The sequence below is a fragment of the Anopheles funestus genome, chromosome 3RL (genome assembly GCF_943734845.2).
Source record: "Anopheles funestus chromosome 3RL, idAnoFuneDA-416_04, whole genome shotgun sequence".
Taxonomy (NCBI): Eukaryota; Metazoa; Arthropoda; class Insecta; order Diptera; family Culicidae; genus Anopheles; species Anopheles funestus.
In genome coordinates, this window is record NC_064599.1 from 83,773,435 (window position 1) to 83,791,892 (window position 18,458).

The 18,458-nt window shown below is 39.4% G+C and overlaps 1 protein-coding gene across 9 annotated transcripts in view; it reads right to left on the reverse strand.

Annotated features, from left to right (window-relative positions):
* Window positions 1–18,458, reverse strand: part of LOC125767431 (solute carrier family 12 member 4) — a 115,058-nt gene that overhangs the window by 90,560 nt on the left and 6,040 nt on the right. For 6 of the 9 annotated variants that reach the window (XM_049434024.1, XM_049434015.1, XM_049434016.1 and 3 more), the window contains one exon: window positions 17,537–18,120. In XM_049434024.1, coding sequence (XP_049289981.1) covers window positions 17,537–17,636 — 100 coding nt within the window. In that variant the 5' untranslated portion in view covers window positions 17,637–18,120. Of the gene's footprint in view, window positions 1–1,959; window positions 4,589–17,536; window positions 18,121–18,458 lie in introns of those variants that run through there. The other 3 variants (XM_049434023.1, XM_049434022.1, XM_049434020.1) reach the window with 2 other exon arrangements.

Below are 18,458 nucleotides of genomic sequence, written 5' to 3' on the forward strand. Positions count from 1 at the left end.
AGCGCAATAATGTTTGTGGAGCGTTTCCTAGCTCGCTGAATTAATATTGCAATGGGACCGGTTTGCAACCGTGGCAAAAGATGCTCGAGTAAGCTTGCGTTTTTTTTCCTTCTCTCTTGAAACCGACTATTGTTTCTGCTTCTGTTTTAATCCCCTTTTCATCGTGGTATAATTATTTCGAGCTTAAGAAAAATAGCGCCACTGGTGTGAATATTTCCACTGCAGCAAATCCATTTTCCACCCACATCGAGGGAAACTTACATTTCGTTTTGGTAAATTTATGACGGTTGTTGCTCGTGACGGTTGCTTTCTTAAATGGTCTTCTTGTTGAACATTTTTCAGCATTTCAGAGCACGAAACGTATGAAGATTTAGCGCACATTAGCTAATTAAAATTCATAGCAGCTGGTAACTGTCACTAAAAAAACTATGTAGCAGCAACTCTGTTTTGATGGCGGATGGAAACGTTTCATGTCGAGAGCTTATCAACAAAAGGTTTCAGTACGAGTACGCGTGGAAGTAGTTGAAAATAAGGAGAACTAGTTCGTTTCTTTCAAGTGCTTTGAAACATTACGAACTGGATATCTGTTACGGAATTTCTTCTTAAGAAAACTATTGCATTACATTGCAGTGTGATCTACCAAGTATGCACTAGAATCTGCAACTAGAAAACATTTTTTTATTTTTTTTCTGATGTTTGCTAAAAAGAAACAAAATGTGTTTTGAATTTTCTTACACAGTTTTTTTTGGGTTAAATAGATCTATACTAATCCAAATTTATTCTGCAAATAAATGCCTTGTATCAGCTAACACAACACTCCTCCACACCTAACAGGTAAGGAAGATACAAGCCTACTATCATTACACTGCCATTGCCATGGCTTATAGCCTTCTTAACCGGTAACGTTTTATAAGCTTTTGTGACTAGATTTGACCACAGCGCTCGAGGAAATAACCGTCCGACGAACGTGCTTCAATTTAATTAAATTAAACGTGACCCTGTGTGCGCTGCAGTCTACACTGCAGCTGAACCAAGCAGCAGCGTCGACAAAATGCGAAGATGGTGTACCGGGGCCATACCTACAACCTTTGACCTTGCTGCCAACACGACGCGGGAAGAATTTAATGTCCACCGATTGTATTTTCTCTGACGTTTTGAGCATCGAGAATTAGCTAACAAATGGGATCAGCTTCGCTGCACTAGAAACAGATCCATCGTTTCACGGGAATTTTATTTTAAAGCTTCATTTTACTATCAAAACATTTGTGAAACTACATTATCGCACAACAAATGGCATCACGGACAGCATTAAAGGTTCCTCACTTAAATGCGCTCATTGTCACTCAGTTTTGACCGTTTCGGCTTTTCGGTTTCCTTCATTGCATTTACACACGCAAACGAACGCGTGTGGGTACTTGAAATCCAAGCAAAGCATCAGTTAAACATATATTGCACTTTGTTAGTATTGGGTACGATTTTCATTTTACAACACGTTTCTCTCTTGTCCACTCGAAGCCACGTACGGGTCACTCGTTTTGTTTTATGATTTTGTTTATGGTTAAATGTAACTTTCATTCCATAACTCACGAGGCAACAATGAGGAACGACTAGCACAGATAGGATGGTGTGTTCAGTTCCATCAAGAATGCACAAACAACTGAATACAAAATCGCAACAGCGTTATTACGAGCGTGTAGTTTCTCCTACTTCTAGAGCAGACTTTCGGTAGGAGGATGGTCTGATTGTTTCACAGTTCGAAGATATTTTGTCACTAACAGCATACCGTAACTAGAACCAGACGATCGATGCAACCATTTTAACATTTTAGAAAGTTTTTAAATTATTTTATTGACTCACATTGGTGCAATGTTTAAATTGTAACTGAGAAGTTGGATCGAAAAATATTGCTGGAGAAACATAACGCTTCAAATGCGGAACGAAGTTAAATCAGCACTTTACCTTACAGAAAACATCTCAACACTTGCAATATTCATTTCTTGTCAACACAACATAAACAAAGGCAGTGCAAGATATCACAACTGACACTCACAGACACTCACGCTGGCACTCTCAACTGTGTGCTTCAAACACCGATCCCTCATAACTATGCCAAAACCGCAACCGAGTGAGTGGTGGAGCTGAGCTTCGCCATGCTGACTGATACCGTTGACGTGAACATTCAAACTGACGACGAGTGGCACACTTTCACAACGGCAAAGGCATCAGGTATTCAACATGTACTAAAGCGAAAAGGATATTACCAGCGCTGTAGCGGTAGGAGAGCTGTTGTACGAGACACAGACAAGACGCGTTCCTTGTACGCTGCATGCAGCGCATACTTACACACACAAAATCTATCTTTTCTCGTGTTTGTTGGGTTGAGATTTTAGCACATTAAATCAACTTCAATCAGTGCATACCCAATACCATATCAGGGTATTGAGAACGTAAAATAGATTCCAGAATATTGGGCGCTTTTGTTGGCTGAAGTCTACAGGTACTGTGAAAGCACTAAGCGAACAAAAATTATTCAAACACATCGTAAATTGTTCGTCTCGTTTGCTTGAGAAGGTATGGCAAATAAAACATCAACTTAGATCGAGTGATTTCACAGGCCCGATTGAGAGTGAATTTTCGGAAATGATTTACAAACTGACGCTGAATTGCTGAGAATTTTTAAATCATTTTTTTTCTTTTGAAGAGCGTGTAGTACACCTTGCCATTAATGCTAATGACATTTACTGTCATCCCAATGTTCATTAACGAATAAGAATACGATCCAAAAGGCATGGAACGCTTTTCAAATTGAATTCTCAAGTGGTTCATATCACGAGAAAGAAATAGTATAAGAATTCTAAACATCTACAATATGGATTATATTGCAATAGTTACACGAAAACCGTATTTATTATTTTTTGAAATCGATTCACAAATGCAATTGCAAACAACATTCTATTTTACATGCAGCATTTTCATCATTAGCCATTCCATTGCTCATTACTAGTTACATGTTGAAGCTATGTTAACAAAGCACAATTTAATCATGCTGTACTTGCTGCTGCCTGGAAATTATGTGTGCAACATTGCACTGCACCTGACTGGTTGATTACACAACCTGGATCGAATGTAAATAGATTGGACAGTTGAGTACAGTGTTGTGGTTTTGACGTGGGTGGGAAAGCTAACATGTTACAAGATGAAAGCGAATCTCGGTCACACTCGAACGAATACCACCAGAAGGGGTTTCAATCGGCGCATTAAACCTGCCGTTGGTATGCATTGGTAGCCCAGTTCGAATATTTATATACAATCATGCCATTTAAATAAAAGTCCGTCACTGCAGTTAAACTCTTAAATAGTTGCCATGAATTGTCTGTCCACCTGTAATGATTGTGATAAGGATGTATTCACTTGTAGTGTTTTACACTGAATGCAGCGCAAATAGTATATTTGTAAACCACTATAAACATTCCCTTTTCTACCTTGATTTGAACAAACGTCTTCCGTGTTTATAGTCGCATGCATTCATTAACGCTTATGTGTCAACTATTCCGGTTTGTGTGACTTGGCAAACCGCACTAGACACATTCGTCATGATCACGTTGCTCTGTTTACTGCGGACGAGAGCTATACAACCTGAGTGTTTCCCATCGCAGAATCAGCGAACAAAATGCATAAGATGCAGTGGGATGAAAACTATTTGATAGGTCGTTAGAAACGAAGCTTCGCTGTCGTTTGTTTTCTACCGTCTCTGTCGTTTGCTTTCTCCGTAAAAGATTTTATTTTCATAAAACACCAGGCGTCTCCATTTGCAGTTTTGCATTTTCTTTTTCCATGTTTTCCTTTTATCGTTTTCTACGCTGCAAGCAATCACGGATGAAACAAGATGCACTAATCGCCATTCACCACACTGATCGAAGTGTCGGTAAGACTAGGATTAATGGAAAAGTGATACGGCTTACTAGCGCCCATGGAGACGCCTGGTCGCTCTCAGCCTTCCGCATCACATTTCCAACACACTCCGTATGACGCGCACCATCAACCAAACGTGATAAATTCACTGACTAATAACCTTTCAACGGGACGATAACCACTAGCACCGGGGCGGCGACACGGTGCATTTAATCGAACCGAATGCAGTGTCGCATCGTGGAGGTGAAACGATTTTCCGATTTCCTGCAGCAACCAGTTACGCCGTATCGTATAGTGGATCTGTGAAACGCGATTAAGGAAAGTCACGAAAGCGCGCGAACCGGACCAGACAAAACGCCACACGCCAGCAACAGTGCTCGAGCAGTACTGTGCCAGCAGCGAACGCTAAACCGGTGTCGCTGCTAGCACGATGGCGATGGCTGGTTTTGCGCTTCTACGGGTTTTCGGTACCTCGCGACACACAAGGCCACACCACCAGTCTCCGTGGCGATCCCAGAACTCGGGAAAACGGAAGGTTTCCACACTTTTCCATGCGGTGGCGGTATCGTTAGCTGCTCCGATAGTTGAACCACGGTAGAATGGACGAGTTTCGCTTCACGTTGTTTTATTTGTGCTGCTATTTACTTTTGCACCTTTAGTTTCCTACTCTGTTCGGAAAGGGGAACGGATGACGCTTGAAACACACGGGTACCGCAACAGCTTGATTATTACATTTTACCGTCCAACGTCGTCGATCCGTCTTTCGATCCGACGCGGGAGAAAGAAAGTCTGAGGGGGTGTGTATGTGCGTTTTGCAACGATCGATGCCATTGAGCCAGCAGCATGATTGTTTAAAAGTTATAGAAATCGACTCATGAGATTCCTCTGTCAAGCTCGGCAGCGCTACTGGAGCGAAAAGCTGAATTAAAAATTGCTTTTAAAATGAGCCAAACGAATGGCACATTATTCTTCACTGCAGAAGGCAAGGATTATAGATACACGGAGTGATTGAGAAGTATGATGTATTTTTTTAATGAACTTGTATTGTTGTAATGAAGAGAATTATTTTCTCCTTGGTTGAACGGTCAAAATTAATAAGCCAAAAGTATTAGCAAGAGTGAAAATATGCTATTAAGTAACTTTATAAAAAGATGTTAAAAGAAATATCTCGTTCAAGTTTAGTTTTAAAACTAATTGGCAATTAAGTATAATATGATAAATTTTTTTTTCTACATCGATGCTCCATTCTCAACAGATATTACTACTTAAACAATATTTTACATTCTCAAAGCCACACATTCACGTTTGGCATTCTTCTACAAGACACAAAACAACAACAAAAAGTTCGCTTCCGTTTCCGAAGAGATTATCTTTCATTTTCCAGTACGTTTTCTACTTCATTCAACCAGCTCGTACTATGTCGTTTGTAAGACTTTGTTTTTCAATTCTCACATTACATTCGCCACCAATAAAGTGTGCCATATTTATGTACACACGTTCACTTCTTTATTATCCAGTTTGGTATGTACCAGCACTACTACAAACGCTTTTCAGGTGACTTTACTACGTAACGAATGGAATCTGAACGCAAAGTAAACGGAAACATACAGCTTACTGTCTTTCTTCGTATTGGCCCTTTTCTAACCTCACGTTTGTTTGCTTTAAGCGTTCAATTTGTCACTGCTTTTGTTCGTTTTCGTATAGCAAAAAAAAACAATAATGAGTATAAATGCTCCAGTTAAGCGTGTCTGACTGTTTCACTCTATATAGAAGACGAACACCTGGCAACACTAGTTCTGAACCACACTTCACACAGGTCATAGTAAAACTGATTGGTGGGTCAAATCGACTACGATGACGTTCACTAGAAAAGACGCTTCGGACGATCCCGAGCCCATCATCACCATCGTCATCCATCGTCCACTGCAATCGCTGCGGTCAAGCTCTCACGGGAAGCCTAGTAATCGTCAACGCTTTTCCGTTCTATTTTACTACCGACCACATCCCCAATCTCTCCGGTTGTTGCTCCACCTTCGTATATTTCCACATTCAGGCGACAGGTGGTGCACAACCTTCAATAAACGCACCTCGATTATTGGCTTTCCATTTTTCCTACTGGACTTCTAAAAACGGGTCGACAATTTAATGTGGGTACGCAACAGGAAAGCTTTCGAATAAATTGCCAGAAGCAAAATACATTCGAAAACGGGATAAAAGAAAACAGGAAAAGCAATGGGGAATTTCTACTGATTTCCATAAATTTTCACTCAACTTGCCTTATAATGAAGGGTTAAATGCAACCTGGGGGTTGATATCGGGTAGCTCGTGATTAGAGCTTGATGGGATTTTTCTCTGTTACAACGGGGATTAATATGACCTGATTTGCATTTTTTATCCATGATGCCCCCACGAACGCAAAAGGATTTTTTTAAAGATTCCGAAATCGTTTCATGTTCCGGATCCATTGCCGTGTTTGGTGAATTTATTGGATTGATCCTATCTTAACTAGTCGGTGCTTTGACCAGTGTTTAATTTTCTTCAACATGTGCAATATGGAGGCAACAATATTGAAAAATATTTTGAAAATAATGTTAAATTATAATAGGACTTACTTCACTTGTTGTGAACGATGCTTTTCTCCCCACTTTTTTGCATTGTTTTGCTTGTTTTCAATTAAGTGTATCGTTCTGATTGTTCTGTTTATGATAAACGTGTTGGAGCTCTATCAGCTGCACAATTTTCTGCTAATGGGTGTATGTCACCTTGGATAAATTCAGATCAGAACGGCTTAATTCCGAAAATGCTAAAGTACGCTTTCGCACGAAATATAACAGAATTTCTTCGTACGACGAAACGTGATAAAATTACTCGAATGTAGCAATGTTTTTTTAGAAATGCCATTTTTAACCGCTAAAAATTATTTACACACTCAACCGAAAAGTAAATAATTGCGTAAATTCAAATATCTGTCATTCGAATTTGTGTCATTACAACAAATGCTTGCTTGAAAATATTTCACATGCGTTCAATTTACTCTACACTGCAGTCCTTGTAGATTTTCAGATGATACTGTATGTTTTGTTGCTTATGAAGTGTGTTTGATATAGTTGATGTTACGTTAATAAAATATTAGGTTTAAGTGTAAACTTTTACTCGAAATGGTAGTTGTATCAATGTTTGCGTTTTGTGTGATCACTGCAAATATGATGTATTGTCGCATTTCCGTGTGTTTAATTCGGATAGTTGTCAAATGGCATACGGGATGATGTTGACAACAATCGCTTACTTGAAAAATTTCCACCCGCATTTGATTGACTTGTAGCATGGGGCTTTGGAGATCAGAACAGATTCAGGTGTTGCTAAAGAACGCTGTTATAACGAATCGTATAAACTTCTGGAACTTGGTTCTCGCTCAGTTTATAGATAATACTGTGTTTTGAAGACATATTGTGTTTGTTCTCTACAGAATCAAGATGGTATGTATGGAACAAGCCCACTCCGTAACTACACATTTACGCCTTCATTTATCTTTCAGACGAAGGGTACGGCCAGCTTTGGAAAGTTCAGGAACAAATCTCACACGATCTGTCGTCGTTGTTATAGAAGTTCGTATCACATACAGAAAAAACGATGTGCTGGCTGTGGTTATCCAGCATCCAAGATGCGATCGTGTAAGTCAAGCTGAAATTAATAGACTTTTGATTGAGCTAACATTGGGAGCACAATTTCAGAGAATAATTCTAGGCTGCTGTTAAGCAGAATCTGTTTTATAATATTATTGTCCCTCTTTCGTTATAGATAATTGGTCTGCGAAGGCCAAATCTAAAAAGACCACCGGAACAGGTCGTCTGCGTCATCTGAAAAAAATACGTCGCGGTTTTTATCATCTGGGAAGTGTAAGCAAGCCCCGCAAGATGAAATAATTAACGATGACTGGGATATAAGACATAATTTGTCTAAACCAACTATGTCAATCCATACAAGTGCGTGTTAGTGCTTGTTAATAAAAAGAAAAGAAAAACAATAAACAAGAAAAAGTTTATTATTGCACCTCCAGTCATATTGCTTTAGTTTGTTAGCTTCGAATCACTTGTGTTTATGAATATTGAAGTTAGATTTCTATGTATTTTAGTTTCTATTTAGCATTATTTTCTTATCGTATCATTCTTCAAAATAATTTTTCTTCAAAAATGCAACAGTGAGAAAATTTACAAATTAAGTATGAACTTGTTATCAAGAGTTTATAAAACTGGCTCTAAAACAGATGAGTTTTAAAGAAAAATGTTAGACTAACATTTTCACAGCTTTGCGAGGGGCATAATATAATCTCTACCATGATGACTTTCAGCACAAGACCATTCAACCCATTTGAAAAGTGGATGGCAAAACGAACGATTTCCTTCCTATTATGAGGGTTGAGCGCTTGATCTTGCTTTTTAAAAAATGGACCTATCAAAAACGCTACGAAACATTTTCCATTCACTTTCCGACACCAACACACGTCTATGTCACTCAGTTGTAGATGGTGATAAGTTTTCTCCAATTTCCTAGTTTTTCATCGAACATGGAAGATTCGTTTTTCGTCCTTCCCGGATGGATGGATGGCTTACGCTGTGGATGTGTTATTTTCCAGTGCAGTGTTGCTGTCGCTCTTCAAACCCTCCAACAATAGAAAGCAATTTCCCAATAAAGCATTCCAACTAGACGGAAGTATTTTGCTGTTGCGAAAAAAAAAACTCCGTGAAGGGATATTATCGAATGTAGAAATGAATATGATGCTAGTGGTTCGCTCTCGTAACAGTGAAATCAATTATCGCTGGAAAGGAAGTAAAGGAGTGCTGCAAATAGTTAGTTTGTCTTACTTTCATTGTACAAATAATAGAAATATTACTGTTTGTATACCTTTACTGCTATCATTCCTTTCTTTTCACAAGGAAAGTTCCGAAGGTTTGTCGCGATAATTGTTTTCCTGGTTCGATTGTTTGGCTAACGCTTTGCACTATATGCATGAAAGTGTTTGGTGGATGTATTCGTTCGGTTGAAGAAGCTTTAACACGTTAACGATGAATCGTTCCGTTTACGGCTACGAGTAGGAAGGAAGACACACTTCCACACCTTGTTAAGCAGCTGGAAACTTTAACTAACGCTTGCGCAATCAGGGATGCTTGATGCGTGTTGGTGTTATCCTGGTATTTAGTGGTTTGTGTCTTTTCATCAGGATGTAGCACGAGCAACAGGTTTTCATGTAATGCTTGATTAGCACATATATAATCCTAACAGCTATTTAAACAACGATATTAATAATTAATGTTGCTACAAACCAAATATGCTTTGTCTAAAAAGCATTGTTGAACACATTTAAAATGAATTTAAACAATATTTCTGGTACCTGGAGCAAAACATTTCCAAAATCACGAAAGTCACTTTGATTGATTTGTTCATCATTTTACTATCATTCAATCATCGCTCTATGATTTATGGAAACGAATGCGGTATGGAATGAACTTCTTACGTGAGAGAAATAATAACCGTCCAGCATAAGACGAAGGATTCTATGCCTAGCACACTCATCGCAACCACTTTGTACAATTTTTCGGCACGTTGACGAGCCTAACTCTCGCAATACATATTCGGTTTATCGAGAAGACCGATCGCTCTGCAGAAGTTTGCACAAATTTATTTATTCCACTCATGCTCGGGGCACATTTCACAATATTTACTACACTTTACCGCAAAGCTTTACCCCACAAACCAGGTGGAAGAATCGCCCCGAATTGTCGATGTGTGCAACATTCGACCGATTTTCCATAGCCGCGGTTTTTGGGGTGTATCACGCGCAACACAACCACAACATTTGTACTCATTCGTTTGCCTTGAATTTCCAAGTTTCTTACTCCATTATTGTTCGTACCCCAACACATCCCCATTTTCGCAGCCCTGCTTCACTATGGGGCGCGTTACAACAGGTTATAATTCTAGGTCGTACAATACATTAAACCAAGCAGTGGTTGTGTTCTATTTTTTTGTTTTATGTTTCTCAAGCAAAGGGCAGTGTACATAAAAAGCAACCAGGGAGTGAGAAAACAAAAACAACGTAACTTCAAACAACATCAAACTCTCCAACTCGCCAGAAGTAAGGGTTAAGCTGTCGAATGGTAAAATGTTGAAGGGCCTGTTCTTAGCGGTAGACCATAACCAAGCAACGTTCCTCAGGCGAGTGAGACCCCCTTCGGACACGATGTACTAGCTGTGTAAGATTGTAAGTAACGGCATGCGAGTTCGTAAAAATACGGCATTATTTCAAGCAAGCCACTAGCGGAATGGAGTGGCCGTTTTTTACGGGCGGAAAGGACTAGTACCGGTGCCACGATATGGATTTTGCCTTATATTACACGACTAGCCTTTGCGTTGCCTACATATTTTCGAGTGTAGTGCAATGCTGTAAGCATGAACCGTAGCTAACATGAAGTAACATTCAACTGCTCGGTGTTAGAAGCCGTTTTTAAATCATAAATCATATTTATGTATTTATTTTTGATTATGACAGCTTCATACTCAATTGTCAGCATCGTTTGTGCTGATTTCATTCTTCTTGCATTTTGCTTGATTCCAGACATGTTCGATTGCGAATGAGTTGTTTCTGAGGTTTATTGAAGATATTCGTATCGGAAGTGCATTTTACATGAACATTTCTGTAACGCCTTGCATATGGCACAGACGGTAAAGCTTCTGATGCCCAAATCATGTTTGTTTCACAAGGGCCTAATATGCGCCTTTTTGCAGGTAAAGGCGATTCTGTGACATACTACTATGTGGTCAGCTGGGTAAACAATAAATCAAATTGATGAAAGCAGAGTAAGATGTAGATGGTGAAAGCCATCGACATCATCAACAAGTTCCGTGCCGTGCAATACAAGACAGCAAACCTCACGATTGCATTGGAGTCTGGAATGAGAACACGTAGTACGAGCTCAATCCCATTTAACCTCTTAACGGATAAAGCTCACGCCTGAGTCTGAGCATTAGGCATTAGCATGTTCTGTACAATATATGGAGGTATTAATTTTAAACAAAACAAAACGAAAATAATTCAACTTTAGTAAACATATTTTTACATGAAAAAAGTATCTACAAGCCCACTGGCAAGGATTAAATAAAAAGTTTAAAATTTAGTTTTAGTTTTTAAAAAGTTTCAAACGTAGGAAAAAAATGGTTTTAAAATGCTGCTAAAATGCAAACAATTTCCTACCCTCGAGAACAGGTTTATGTCACTTATTGCGAAGCATCATCATTCATTCGCACAAAAACAGTAAAATCCTCTGTACAACACTTCCGTTTACGTTCAAATACCGATCCCAAAGTGATTATAGGCTTTTCAATGATAAAAATCAACCATTTGCGTGCACATATCGCCAAGCGAAAGCTCCATTTCACATTTGAAGTATCTCCTTGAGCGCTGATGGGAACAATTTATGTTTTGATGTAAAAACAAACACGCTATAATGTTCCGGAAATGGATTTTACACATGAAAGTGCCACTTCAATGCGATCGGGGAATATTGTACAAGGGTGTGGAGGCGAAACTCCTTTTTTTTGTTTGCCAGAAATCATACTTCCATTACGCACTACTAGCTGGAAAAAGGTTGTATTCAAATTTCCTACTCTTTTTCCACTTCATCCACTTCTGCAATGGCACAGATTCGTTCCGTTGGTAGCAAATTTCGTCAACAGCAGGTAAAATTCCGTTGTCTATCGATGGTGAATTTTCAATTTCCGATAAATGAACTGTTGCGTTACCCCGCGTATGGCGTCAAGACAATCCCGAAAGGTTCATACGATAACCTGAAGGAAGAATGAAACACGACTCGCTCGTGGAAGCTTTTGGTACTGTACGCCAATAAATAATAGTCTGGACGCAAAATCACAAAAATTAGAATTAAAAGATTCTCGTATTTACATATAATGTTATGCTGCATGCTTCACATTGCAAACGAAGTATTCAAAAAGTGAATAAGACTTGTCTTCAAACCAGTTTGATTCTTTAAATTTGGGCTTGATTTTAAAGGCAACCAAGGATCACTGAACTCTAAATAACTATTCCGGGCTGAAGTTGCATGACTAGCGTTAACTAGCTGCATCAAACAACTGCATAATTTACACCAAAGTTTCAATTTTAAATCACTTCCTTTATGTGGTAGTGAGGAATAAAAAAAAGTAAAACACGCAATGGAGAAGGTAGATTGCAGTACGGAATCCTATAATTAATTCCGTCTGCAACATTTTCAGCAACAGGTTGTTGGTTCGTATAGTACAACCCAACCATGCATAAAAGCTTTGCACGAGCTTTGCTATAAACTTGAACCAAACAGAAAGCTTTCCGCATGACGCGTGTCCTTTTATTTGTCCTTTCCTTGCTATAATACTAATGCAACCATTTTATTCTACTCTCCACCAGAGGGATCCCTATGAACCAATTCAAATCCTTCCATTTTACACCCTTGGCCTGTTAGAAATATTATACCATTCTGTTTCTCATGCTTACTGCGAATCTACTCGTAGAAGCCTTGCCAGTGAACGACACGAGCTGGCCAGCAGAGAATCGGAACGTTTACTTGGATGAACTTCAAGTTTTGCCTCCTACACTGTCGTCCCATTCCGAGACCGCTAATTACTACTGGCATTGACCCAGTTTTTGTGTGTCGTTCTTCGATTTTTCTTCAACATTCGGTCGCGCGGGAGACTGACGGGCTTTCCGACACTCCGTAACGACATAAAGGAAAACAGTGAAGCTAAACGTACGTTCAGGATTTGATGTCCGTTTGCCAGCTACAAGACAAATGATATCTACTAACTAAGCATGTTCGATTTATATTTTTAGCAGTGACATAAGCAACAACCACGAGTGTGAATTATTGTTGATGAATATTTGCCACTCAATTAATTATGATTTATGAAATGCATCGTTGCATACTTACATTTCATTGCGGATAAGATAAGCTCGTTGTGGTATAATATAGTTAAAAAAGAATTTTGCATTTCGTTCTATATCATAAAAAACGGCAAACAATTAACGGCAAACGGTTAACAATTTTGGATTCTCCCTCTACAAATTACGTCCAAATCGAAAAGACGTTTTTTACACTGTGTACAATACATATTTATATGTGCTAAGTTATTTTATATAAGATATTTATATGCTATAAGTTTTGCTTTCCTTGATTAATTACGCTATAAATATCCATTTATAGTTTCTAAATAGAACCAAATAAGTGCAGACATTTCAAGTGAAACTAAATCTCAATCATGACCTACCCCTTTTTTTAAAACAACACTCTCAGTCGCACCTCAGAGAAGTATTGTCAAGTAACCGAAGCCCCACAAAAAAAAACATTACAGCTGGAAAATGTCTTAAAACATCGTGCGGTCACTCATCCGATACACTTCAGTTGCGCAATACGCTGCACCCTTGACAACCTTGCCCGTGGCCGTAGGACTAAAAATAAATTATCGAACGAATTTTATCCAACTAAATACCCATGCCCCCCTACGAAGGTGCTGTGGGGTGCGTAAGGTTTACCCCGAATGCATCGCAACCGAACGAAGTTAGATGTTTGGGGGAGAGAGAGGGAGTCTTTTGAAGCGCGTCAAGTGTTTACAGCATATGAAAAAAAATAAAAACACCCATCCTTCATACACGATCCCTCCTCCATATCCAATGTCAACTGTCATGGGATACATCTCCCCGTTGGTAAACAAAAAACGACCAAAGCATTACCATCTTTTTGGCACGAAATTTGAAAAATAAACCGTCGGCCGATGGGTGCGTTTTTCACACCTCTCCGACAAGGCGAGTGTCACGAGCGTAGCGTTATGAACCCCGATATCCGGTGGCGGTTTTGAAATATGTCTTTTACCACGGCTTTCATGAAGCTCTAAGTGGGCAAGTGAAATCATATCTGGGATGATTAATTTCGCAAATTTCAATCCAGCACCCTGGTGGGGGCATATCTTGTACCAAAGTGAAACTAAGTTTGGCGAGTAATTCATTTATTATTATTTGTTATTTATTATATGGTTTCTACTTATTTGCTCACAAAAGAAAGATTTACAATACTTGTGACAGTATAATTTACATAATTTAAATGGTCACAGTTTTTTTTAAATTGCTAAAGCTTTCTGTACATTTGAAAAGCAATATACATACATGGTTTGTTCGTGTTTCTATTTATGTGCACCAGAAATCATAATGCATCTACAACAGGAATTGCCCCAGGTTCAGCTACAAGTTGAAATCGCGTGTGCCTAAAATTATCAAACAGCATTTAGCTGTTCCATTTACAACCAGCAAGCAACTGGTTAACTGACTTGCCTGAAGACTGCTCCTTTAGAGGAGGGGAATTTAACGACGAACGTCCTATTAAATTGAGGTTGTTTTTAAATTCTTTTTCTGACGATACCTATAAATGCTATAAGAAAAATAGTGTACATTTACACAATATTTTAATAACTTATGATACTTTTTATTCTTTGATTGGTTTTGTATAGATTATTTTCAAACAATTTCCATTGATAACTGAAGATTCATCTCCCAAAACTCCCCAACGATTTCTAACATTCTAAAGTATATTTTTTCATGAATATTTATGGACATACTAACACGTTGGTGGTGATCAATAAAGAAAAAGAAACCTAGAACGTCCTAGAACCTCGCCTTGTTTCGTGAAGGCCTTCCGAGTGTATTTATTAACTTCTCCACATTTATATTCTCCACTCTTTATCGGACCGGCCCGAACTCTAATGAATGAAGTTGTTAATGTAAAGATGCCCTTCGTTGATATTTGTGAGTGATAAAGAAGTGTCCCAGAATGAAACACGACCAATCGTCCACTCAATCAACGTATTTTTAACCATCCGCATATACGTCGTCATTGGTTTTGGCATCAATTATATTAAAAATAGTAGCTCCCCAAACCACATGCCCAACCGTGTTAACGCTGGAACGCACAATCCCTTCTAATGGGATGAATACCGAACCAACGGTATGGCAAGTGCCTTACTGAATGGATGACATTCTGCTGGCTAGTGATCCAGTGGAACAACGTTCAACCGGTTCCGACCAGACGCAAACAGCTTGTGGCAGGATAAAACTACTGTTTACGAGAACGACTGTTGATATGGCTTGAGTTTTGAACATTTACCATTCCTTTCGGCCAATCGATAAGGCACATCTTTTATAATGGAGATATATTAACTCTTCACGATTGTCACGCAACCTTATCCAACGTTTAATACGGTTCTCTGGCCTATACGCAGTCGGCTTGCCATTCGAATCGAACGGGGCTTTAATGCGGTCGATTCCCGGGCGTACGTTCTATATTAATTGGCGGTCTGTTTGTTTTTGCCTGCCTATCACACCCTTCTAAGCGGCCGTTCGGTCCATGGTGCTTTTCTCGAGATATTTGTCCAACGGATATCTAAAGCAAGATCACATTCAAGGCATCAGTTGACGTGAGGGATGATGTGCCGCCCGGTACAATAGGGCGGCAAACGACGATGAAGCTATTTAATTAACAGTAATGAAATAACCGTCAACTGAAGACAATAACTTTGCGGGCTGGACGACATGGGCATTGTTGGAAATGATGGTGGCGATGATGAACCATCAGGCATTGTGCATGGTTTACACTTCACGACAAAATGGTAATCGATTATTTGACGGAATATCTATATTAGCACCCATGACAAATAACGCAAAAGTTGCAATTAAAGTGTTCATAACACATTTTAATGTAAATTTAGTTATCGTTATCATGCTTGTGAAATATCCATTTCAATGATCTTTAAGATAATCTGTTAATGCTACACAATTTCAAGTATAACTTTTCTTACTGCAGTCATCATGAAAATACCCTTCTGGTTTATGATACTTTAACCGGGTGTTCAGGGAAAATGAATGGAAATGAAGTATTCTAAAAGGTCAATTTCATTCACTTTACCAAGAGAAAAGTTGTCACTGGATTTAGCGATGGGCTTGTGTTCTCAGTTTCCATATTGCACGGAAATCATTTATAAAGAGAGTTGCACTATTTATAGTCTACATACACAACAGTGTGGTGGACGGTGAAAAATGGCCGTTAGTAATAAACGGTGTTTCCTCTAGCGTTGTTTGTATGCACACGAATAATGTGTGTGTGTATGAAAACAATCGAACGTTGAATATTCATTACGAAGAGCTTCTTCGTCTTCGGGACGAATAATTAAATGTTATATTTATACGTATGGTTGAGTCGTAAAATTGCAAGCCAGAAACGTAGGTAATGGGAACCTTAGCGGAAAATAGTGTTTTGGGCATTTCGCCACAATTTTGCGTTAAGAGGTAATATTCGCTTTTGTCGTAATATTCGTTCGTTATAGCTGAATTGTGGCCCGGTGGTGCATGTGATAAACGGCGCCAGTCCACACGGCCGGACCGGGTTCAAATCCCATCGGGACCGTCCCCCCGTAGCAAGGACTGACTATCCGGCTACGTGGTAAAAATAAGTCTAGTAAGCCAGAAATGGCCGGCGTGACCTGTAAGGTCGTTAAAGCCAAGAAGAAGAAGAAGAAGCTGAATTGTATTTTTTGTTTTAATACAGAAAGACATCGTTTATAGTTTGAGAATAAGTTATGATAACGTCGCACCTAAGAGCATCATTTAGGCGGACACAAAAAATGTCGGTGACTTGTTTGTTTTATCACATAAATATTCGTTATGTCTACGACGTGCGGAAAGGCACAATTCTGTAGTGGTTACATTATAACTTTAACTTTATAATATCGCTTTTCTTATATGTTACAGCGAATGACTTGTTAATTTTCTATACTTTACATTCAAGAACGTTTATTACTGGCCGTTTGTAACAAGAACTTATTACACAACCGAGTATGCCCGGGATAAGGCAAAATACAAGGAGGAAATGCCTTGCGAAAATTGTAATTACTCCAGCCCCCTGTGGTTGACAATACGGCTAAAGCCGTGATCATGTAATATAAATTAATAAATATTACTGGTACTACTAAAAAAAATAAATTTACCATTAATAATCAAGCTCAAGGGGCGGTCCGGTGGTGCATGTGATAAACGGCGCCAGTCCACACGGCCGGACCGGGTTCAAATCCCATCCGGACCGTTCCCCCGTAGCAAGGACTGACTATCCGGCTACGTGGTAAAATAAGTCTAGTAAGCCAGAAATGGCCGGCGTGACCTGTAAGGTCGTTAAGCCAAGAAGAAGAAGAAGAATCAAGCTCTTAGCACTTAGCATGCTCCAGGGACGGGGTGAATATTTTTACTATTCACGTTTGGAACCCTGCTGGTCCACGTTTCCATTTCGGCAATAAGTCGCACCAGAATGCCGAATATCAGGGAAAAAAATCTTGGATTTGGAGTTAGCTTCGCTAATGAACGTATTAATGATTTGAATCACATCAGCTTGAATTCGAAAGGCGGATGGAAATAATGATAAATCTAACACCCGAGAGAAATTGTACGTTTCTAAATGTGTTGGGTGTGCTTCTATAAAATGCCTTTGAAAAAACAAAGAATCCACTAGAAGTAACGTTTTGGTTGGTTTTGGCCGACACTTACCTTGATGTTTTTCGCCCGACAACAGCTTGCCCGTAACGGCGGCCTCCTCGTCCAGACCAGCCGCCTGTTCCGCTTTCGTAACCTTGAAACGTTCCGCCATGGTCGTCGACGTCGTTATTTATGGGCCACTTTTGTGCCCACTACGGAAAGCACTTTTTTACTGCTGCTTGGTACGCAGGATCAACTTGGGGTAAAAGGACCCTCAGCTTGAAGCTTTCTCCACACTATGCACTCACTATTCACACCCGCAAATACGCACACTAGCACACGCAAACACTTTCCAACTGATATGAAACACACGGCCACACAAAGGATTTTAATGGGGTAGGACAGGAATTCGCCTTGCCTCTCTATTAGAATCATCCACTGCTTCGCAAACGTTTCCTGAAGTTTCTCTATGGTAATAGCGTTACGGACTAAGATTCCGTCCTCCGCACACTTGGCACACTGCGAATACTGGAAATCGAACACCAACCACGAAGAAAAAGGAGTGTCCTGAAGCCTGTCTGAAGTTGACGGTTCCAATCGGGTTTCTAGTTACCCGAACCGGGAACAAGCGTCTACGTAGATGAAGAATAAAGCAACTGGAAAAAAGAAAATAGAACACAAACATGTTTGTTAGTATGTGATACCAAGTTGCATACTTTGTGTGTTGGGGAAAATAGCGCAAAAGTAAGGAAAACGGTTCCTTTCCGATTGTGCCCACATCCTACTTGACATTCCTTCCGATTGCTGTACGTGAAGGAAACTCCTTATGGTATATTATATGGTAATGGATGAACGACATGTGATCGACTTTTGCGATGATTTATGGCCGGCCTGTTTGTTCCATTCCCAGTAGTTCACGTTACTGCATTGCAGGACGAGCTATTAAATTAGGGAGGCATTTTATTCTCATTTTTGTTTTAACGGTCGAATATTG